This window comes from Atractosteus spatula, chromosome 19 (genome assembly GCF_055471065.1).
Source record: "Atractosteus spatula isolate fAtrSpa1 chromosome 19, fAtrSpa1.hap1, whole genome shotgun sequence".
NCBI classification, from domain to species: Eukaryota; Metazoa; Chordata; class Actinopteri; order Semionotiformes; family Lepisosteidae; genus Atractosteus; species Atractosteus spatula.
In genome coordinates, this window is record NC_142724.1 from 4623029 (window position 1) to 4631193 (window position 8165).

The 8165-nt window shown below is 39.7% G+C and overlaps 1 protein-coding gene across 1 annotated transcript; it reads right to left on the reverse strand.

Annotated features, from left to right (window-relative positions):
- Positions 1-2101: 2101 nt before the first annotated feature.
- sox18 (SRY-box transcription factor 18) lies at positions 2102-4990 on the reverse strand. The gene is made up of 2 exons (XM_088937784.1): positions 4497-4990; positions 2102-4092 (listed from the first exon to the last, which is right to left on the reverse strand). Exons 1-2 carry the CDS (start codon positions 4837-4839, stop codon positions 3191-3193), a joined length of 1245 nt encoding a protein of 414 aa, XP_088793910.1. The 5' UTR covers positions 4840-4990; the 3' UTR covers positions 2102-3190.
- Positions 4991-8165: the final 3175 nt, after the last annotated feature.

Here is an 8165-nt window from a genome sequence, read left to right on the forward strand (position 1 = left end):
GCCTGCAAGCTTGCACAGGATACCCATTGCCATATACTGCTTTGTATGGGACAAAGATGAGGAAGGAGCCAGATATCCTGTATTGTTATGCACAATGACATCATCCAATCACCCTCACATTGTCTAAAATTAGCAGCAGAATCTTGTTAATTGTCATCTATAGAAATGTAATTTCAATCTGAAACATTAAGGTCTTGGGAGATATCAACAACCTCAGGCTGTTTCAGAAGACAGTCATTTATTCATCATGATCACTCTGGCAGTTGAGATTAGACTCTTTTATTCTGTTTCTCTGGCATTGCAGCATTTTCCTAAAAGCTGAGCTGTTGAATCAAATGTGTAGGCATGTATCAAACCTGCAGATGTGCAACACGCTGTGACATGAAAGTGTGATACAAGGCCAAATTATACATCCTACACACTGTGGAGACTAGCAGGCCGGTCCTTGTTTGTCTGACCTCTCAAGGTATTTCTGCTTTGGCAAAGGAACTATGATATGGCTTGCCTTGATTAAATCAGAGACCATATTTGAGTATTACAGCAAGAGGTTCTTTTCCTGTCATAAACTGACACATTACAGCTACTTATTTCTGCTTTCAATGGACTTTGTTGCTGATGTGTCCTTAAATCTAATACAGTAATTATAGCTATGTTTTAGTGTATGATACTGTGTTTGTTTCTTTTTCTCATCAAAACAAATCCCTGGGGATCTAAGCAATATAAAATTGGAATACTTTATCCACTTTTACATGGATTATGACCACTCACTACAGTATATCTGAATGCTGGATAAGGATACAGTATTAACATATTTCAACTTTAGCTAGAAAAGAATGTAACTGAGGAGGCAGATCATGTTGTGTTTACTATATCTTGGTGTGATTTGTAGCTATATTTTAAAGGTGCTTTTCATTAAACATGTGAAACCTCGTTTTCAAGTCAAGAAAAACTACAACGTAACCACAGTCTGCATGGTAATATACCGTAGTTGTAGGATAAAAATAGAGCAGAGAACTAATTAAGATTCGAGAAGAATTAATCACTCACCATTATCTTACCATCTTATCAAAGTGAGGATGTATCTTCAGTCGAAAATATTAGCATCCACAAGTCATGGAAAGGCTAATGAGCTCTCTACACATATTAACGTGTTGGATTTTTTCCACTTGAGAGAAGCCTCATCAGAAGACAGTGAGGTAAGGTATTTAGACAGAAAAAGGATATGTTGCCTCCAGCATCCTTCCTAGTCAGAAAGCAGCTCTCAACACCTTAGGGATTTAACAGGATTTTCCTCTGTTTTGACATTTCTGCTAATTTTATCATTAACTAATTGGCTGTCTGAAATTTAACGGCTCACGCCTGACCTTTACTTCCTTGTAGGACATTTGGCAAAGCCTAGATCAACAGGCCCTTCCAGCAATATCCTGTGGTGGATGTTCATTGCTGTTTGTACAGTCACAAGGCAAAAAGCACATGTGCCCTTCATAAATAAACATGACAAGGTATGTTCATTTAAAAAAACAACGAATGATTATTTCAGTTTAGTAATGTTTATTTCTGTTCATTTTAAGTGATTGTCTTCATTTCCTATTTGCAAAAGGTGTAAGAATGCTTTTAAATGTTTTGTATTAGGTTTTTGCGACTTCACTAAAGTATGAGAAAACAATGCTCTAGTCTATATAATTTGATCTGGCCTAAGACCAGGGCAAAAGAATGCTTTCTTAAAAAATACTTTCTTTGATCCTTGGACATATTTTTCTTAATTTAAAAGAAAGAAAAAGAACTACTTATTTCTTATTTTTTTCCCTGTTTATTTTTGTGTAAGTGGTTTAGGAAGAATTGCTTCATGAGCCAAACTCATTTTGTGGTCTATCAAAAATCCAGGAAAATGAAATCAGACAGCACTATAAACTAAGACTGAAACATTGTGGCTTTTAAAAAAAAGTTCTCAGACTCATCATGTTTGTCCTGTCTTAAACTGAAATAAATAAATAAATATAGGAACAAGTAAGACTTGGTCAATAATTACAAAACTTGCAAGTACAGTATATTGAAGACATGTCAGTGACACTGAATTGCAATACTTTCACCCAAAACATGATATCACCATTCAGATTTTATTTTGCACAACAATTTTAAGCAATTTTAAAATATATATATAAATTGACAATATTTACAGACAGAATAATACAAAAGTTACCATGAAATCAACAATTTTAATAGATATTGTGTTATGACCAGTGCTGTTATTTTCTTTTTTATAAATAAAACAAATTTAGCATTTTTGGAGCTTGCTGTCTGTGTCCAGGAAATTTAAAATGAGGGAACATGTGAGTGACTGCAGCAATTTTACTCTGATGATCAAAAACACTGAGGGAATATACCATTTTCCTTTGTTTTATCTGTGATAGTTAATCTTTTCTGAAAATCTTCTATCATGGAGGACACGTAATAATATCAAATATTAGAACCAATTCAATCAATTAGAAAATGGACAAGGAATAATTTCATACTGGTTTTAACATATTTATACCAACTATATTCAACAGTTATCAGCAGGGCCTGAATAGTGAATTTGGTCCATTTTGGATTTTTCTTTCTGTAAGCTTTTCGTGCAGTTTGTGGCTGAGATCCTGCTCAGATTAAACAAAATTCTTTGTCTACAATCAAAATGCTTAAAAAACAAAAAAAAAAAAACAACCACAGCTTACAGACTAGGTTTGAGGAGCGACAAAACAGTACATTCTTTGTAACTAGTTCATTATCGTTGCTTCTCAGATTCCATTTTCATAATAAATGTCCTCATTTTATTATACTGTTGCCATGCACCCTAGAACATTTTATCAAAGCAATTTCGTTAAGTGGGGAAATACCTATAGTTTTAGAAAGTATGCTCTTTAACATAGTTTAATATTATCATAGCTTTTGTGTATCAGGCTATTTTATACAAATAGAAAACAAATTCCCAAATGCATGCACTTTGGAACCAGTGCAGATTTTGCCCCACTTAATCACAAGTATACTGAAAATCAGTGGTAAAAATAAGGTGCACATAATGGAATGATTTTCCCATTATCATGCGTTAATGGTTGTGAGAAAAAACGACGCTTCAGTATGACTCGATGAGAACAATGGTGCAAAGTTTGCTCTGAAACAAAAGTGTCAATTTCCACACCAGCTCACTGACAGTCTACCCCGTGATGCAGGCACTGTAGTACACAGCACTGCTGGCATCTGACAAGGCTGATATCAAGGGGCTGTCCTCACAAGATATATGTCTGGGAGGCACCTTGGACATGGAGGCTGTGTAGTGCTGTCCCGGGCCCTCGAGACGAGTCCTGCTCATGTTCAGATACTGGTCAAACTCGTTGCGGTCAACTTCTGTCCAGAACTCGGAGTGATTAAGCTGCTCCACATTGTCCAGAGTGGGAGCTTCAGGCGGAGGTGAGAGCTGGCCCAGATGAGCTGTGAAGCCCCCCTGTGGGCCTGAGTAGACCTGGTTGTAATAAACACTGCTGGTGTGGGAGCCCTTCACCGCCTCAGCAACGCCCACGGGGTTCTGGGAGAAGGACATGTGTGTCCCCTCAGGCCCAGGGATGTGCCGCTTCTCCTGGTGGCTCTCTGGGGACTTCTGGGGGGGTGGGGGGTGGTGGTGGTGGTGGTGGTGCGGATTGTGGTGGTAGTTAATCCAGGGCACCAAGTTCACGTCGTCATGCATGTGGGGTGGGAAGAAGACCGGATCGCCTTCTTCCAGCACATCCAGAGGAGACATCTCAGGCGTTGGCAGCCCATAGCTCTCGAACTCCGAGCCCACGGAGTGCAGGTCTCTGAAGTGGTTTAGCGGAGGCAGCTGGTGGTGACCCGGCTGGCTCCCATTCTGGTGATTCATGCTGTAGTTTTCACCACCACAAGTCTGGGAAAGGCCGTGAAGAAGGAGGCTTGGCTCCATCCGCTTGATTTTCTTGGCTTGCTTCTTTCTCCTTGGGCGGTATTTGTAATTGGGGTGATCCTGGAGGTGCTGGAGCCTGAGTCTCTCAGCTTCTTCTACAAATGGACGCTTCTCGACCGTGCTCAGAGCTTTCCAGGACTGGCCTGCAAGAGGTTAATAAGCATTTCAATACCACAGCCGTGAAAATGGAGTCAATACAAATGATTGTGATTGCAGACTTCAAGAATTTATTATTAGGAACACTAGTACTTGGCCATGCTGTGTATTGTGATGTTGACCAAAAATTAAAAACACACTGAAAAATACCAACAAAACCAAAAAACACAAACAAAAATATCATATGAATGGTTGGAGGTAAAAAGGATATTTCTCTTTGCACAGTAATTATAGTATGATTATAAGTATAATATAATTACAGCATGAGAAACAGCTCTGTAGTTCATACAGTACATCTGCAGTGTATTTCAATCTGTTTAGAGAAAGATCACACATTAAAAACATGCACATTTTTTGAAAGATGCATTACATATTTTAAAAAGTGCCTTACCCAACATTTTGCTCAGGACTGCATTGTGCAGATCGGGGTTTTGCTGAGCCAGACGTTTTCTTTCATCTTTTGCCCACACCATGAAAGCGTTCATGGGCCGGCGAATCCTAGACTCTGCTCCAGATTTCCCTTCTGAGATTCCCGAGGCCGGACCCAATCCACACCCAGATTCGGGGCTGGCAGTCCGGCCCTCAGCTCCTACCACAGATCCTGGATCTCCTATTAGGGTCTGGTTGAACCCCAGCCCGCGATCAGAGCTGGGGCTGTGGGCTGCGACCCATGAACAATCGCCCCTTGGCTGAGAAGTCTCCTCTCTACAATAATTAGACTCAGATATATTCATTCCAGCAAGAAAACCTTGTTTTTGTGAAAAATGTATTGTTAATTTAAAAAAAAATGACAACTGCACACTAACTTTTACCTTTTCCTTTACCTCTCAAAGGCTTGCCAAACTTTCTCTAGACCTTTTTTCCCAGAGATTTGGAACTAGTGGTGTGTGTTGATAAGCTCACGGTGTAAATATATAAACTCTACACCAATCAGAGCACAGGGAAGGAGGAGGGACGTTCTGTGGGACAGCTAGAGGAGGAGTTCCTCTTCCCACCAACCCAATGGGATGGTGAAATTCGAGAGGGGTATTGTTCCCAAGACCAATAGAGGACACAGGACAAGAAAATTAAGTGAATTTAGGTTAACAGCTTGGGTCTATGCTGTATTCTGTTCCTCTGCTTGGTTGCAAGTTCTCTATCCACTCCAAAGGCACGACTGCGGTCACAGATGACCAAAATCAAAGTCAAAGTCATTAGCAGCCTATTTTCAGAAGAAATGCAAAGTGCTGAAAAACTATAGGAATCCTCAAAGCATTTTTTCCCCTTTTCTTTTTCCATCTAAAAAATCTCAATAAATTCACAAATGTGAAAACAGACATTAACATAACCCTGTAAACAGGCTGTTTTTTTAAAACAAAATTCTTATTGGCTCTTCTTGCACCTTTTTTTAACAGTAAAAATGACTCAAGTGTCTACCTAAAAAGGAACGTTTCAGGTTTTTAGTGTGTTTTAATGGCATTTATTTGCTTTGAATTAATTCCCATAATATTTCCCAAAAATAATTTGCATGTGATAATAAATGTAAAACCATGACTACTAACAGTATATTTATAAGTACGTATAAAAGTACTGAGTGATTAAGAAAATAGTAAAATAATAATTATAGGAGTTCCAATAATTTATGGGATACTGAAGTTGGTATGATATTGACCACTATAAATATCCTTGAAAATAATAAATCCTTAAATCAGGACAGAGAACAGTTCCACCATGATAGTAAGTACTTAAATTTGTCTTGAAACTCAGGAAAAGACCACATAAAGCCCTTGTGAGCAAGTTATTTTCATTATAAAGTGCTGCCTGTTGCTGCAGCGTGGCTATTTTTAAGAGCATTGCAGTACACTGTCCTTTTGTCCAGCAAAAGAGAACGTTGATGTTGGAGACTCAATAACCCTTTGTCCTTTATAACACAAAAGAACATACTAAAATATAATACAATAGGAACCAACTTCTGTATGTTGCTTCCTTCCAGGCAAATACTACAGGGCCTCATTAGTGACCTATTTAACTCCAGATTTTTGGAAAAGACATTTAAAAAATAATCCAAAAATGTAAAAAATAAATAAATCAAGGACCGAAAGAATCCCTTGTGTCTCAACCTGTGAAAGTCTGAACTTGGTGAAGAGAAGAGAATGCCTTCGGTTACTGCTTATTAAAATTAATTTTCAAATGAGAGAAGACTATTTAGTTCTTTTAGATCCTAATAGCTAATTGATCCAAGGATCTTGTCCAGCCATTTCACAAAAGAAACCATCACATCAGCTCTAACACTATGACTGTGCAGTATGTTCCAAACTCCCACATCCCTTTGTGTAAAGACGTGCCTCTTAAACATGCTTTGCTTCTGACTGATTTCCAGGCTTACCAGCTAGGGGAGCTGGGGTTGATGCACAACATCTATTGGTAGCGGTGTCTGTCCCTTTCAAAGCTGTGTCTGTGGTTACTGCACACAAAACATCCCATCCTTGTGCATTATCAGTGTTACAGTCATGAAAGAGGACAAAAGAGGCAGCAATTCTATAGTGTCATTTTTATGTTTGTTAGTGTTCCATTAAGTTTAGTCTTACACCAACTAAACTGGCTCATAATAAAAATTCTTCTACTACTACAGTTCAGCTCTGCGACATTAATGGAAAAGGATTATAATTTCTTTGTTTTTTAGCAGACTTTGCATTAGTTTTGCTAGCAGTTTCATATACCCCAGGAGCTCTATTAATGCAACTTGCAAAATAGTAACTAAATAATTAAGGCTTGTGTAGCATACCTCAAGTGATCTTTGAGTGGGTTAAGAGTGGTTGTGCCTTCTTTGTAGTAATGTGTGTGGGAAAATGTGGTTTGCATTATACTTTTGCACCACACGCCCCAGAATCAATACACAGGAAAGGTTGTAGCCGAGAATTTCATCTTGTTCTGAAACGGAGACAGCCACACCACTATCTATAGAGGATCTTGAGCGCTGGAGAAATTTCTCAGTCTTTGATTGTAGCTTGGTTAGAGCGTTATCATTTATGCTCTGTGTTTATTATTTTATGGCAAGAAAACAAATGCACCGCATTCTCCTAGTAAGTGCGGATAAATAAATACATATGAGCCCACTGGAACTTTACTGGAAGGGGGCGAGGGGTGGGAGAGGGACTGCAGCGAGCTTTGAATTCTCACAATTTGTGTTTCTGTCGCACCGATGGACAGGAAGCTGGGGATGTTCCTGCTGCCTGCGGTGGCTGCGTCTGATAAGATCAGCCGCAGAGAGCCAGCGAGGTGACCTCTCCCACCGCCCTCCTTGCCAGGCCTGGCGTCTGACGATCTGGCCTGCCGCCCAGCAACTGGCGCTCTCTGCTCTCTCTCCACACCCCTCCGCCAACCCCCCCCGCCCCTCTGTCTCCTATTGCCAGAGCTGGGGCACCACACCTACACCACAGAGGAAATTTGGCTGCAGCTCCAGACTCCGCGTCTTACTGCTTAGTTTAAACACACACTTTCTTAATACGCGGAGTAAGAGAGGTCATGTTCACACAGAGCTATTTTAAATTCCTGCAGGAGAGAAGCACATTGATGGATGAACAGGTTTCTTGGGAATCCCTCCCCTGTGTCTCCCGGCAATCATCCTCATTTCTCTGGCCTCAGCTCCACCTCTGCTGTTTCAAGCGGTGTGCTCACTGTGTTCTGCACTGATGTCGTTTGAAAAAAGAAGCACACACACACAGACATTCCTAACCATGACAAAGCTTTTCATTTATTCTTCCATGTCGAGTGGTTTAGCTGTTAGGCATTTACAATATATACAACTCTGCTTAAATCAAACTGCAGCCAAGGATGTTTTCTTTTAAAGTCTGCTCTGTAAAAGTTAGCTCAGCCATTGGAAATCACTGTTCCTTCAGGATCCATATGTTTCTATCACAGAAGCAGTTGTTAGTGGGAAAGAAGAAACGATACCAAGCTTTACATAATGATGGAGAGTCTTCATCTTTTTCTGAAGAGAATTGAGACCTGCTGACGTTTGAGAACTACTGCTCATGACAACCATTTGAAAATAAGAATTACAGTATCAACTAAACCTGGA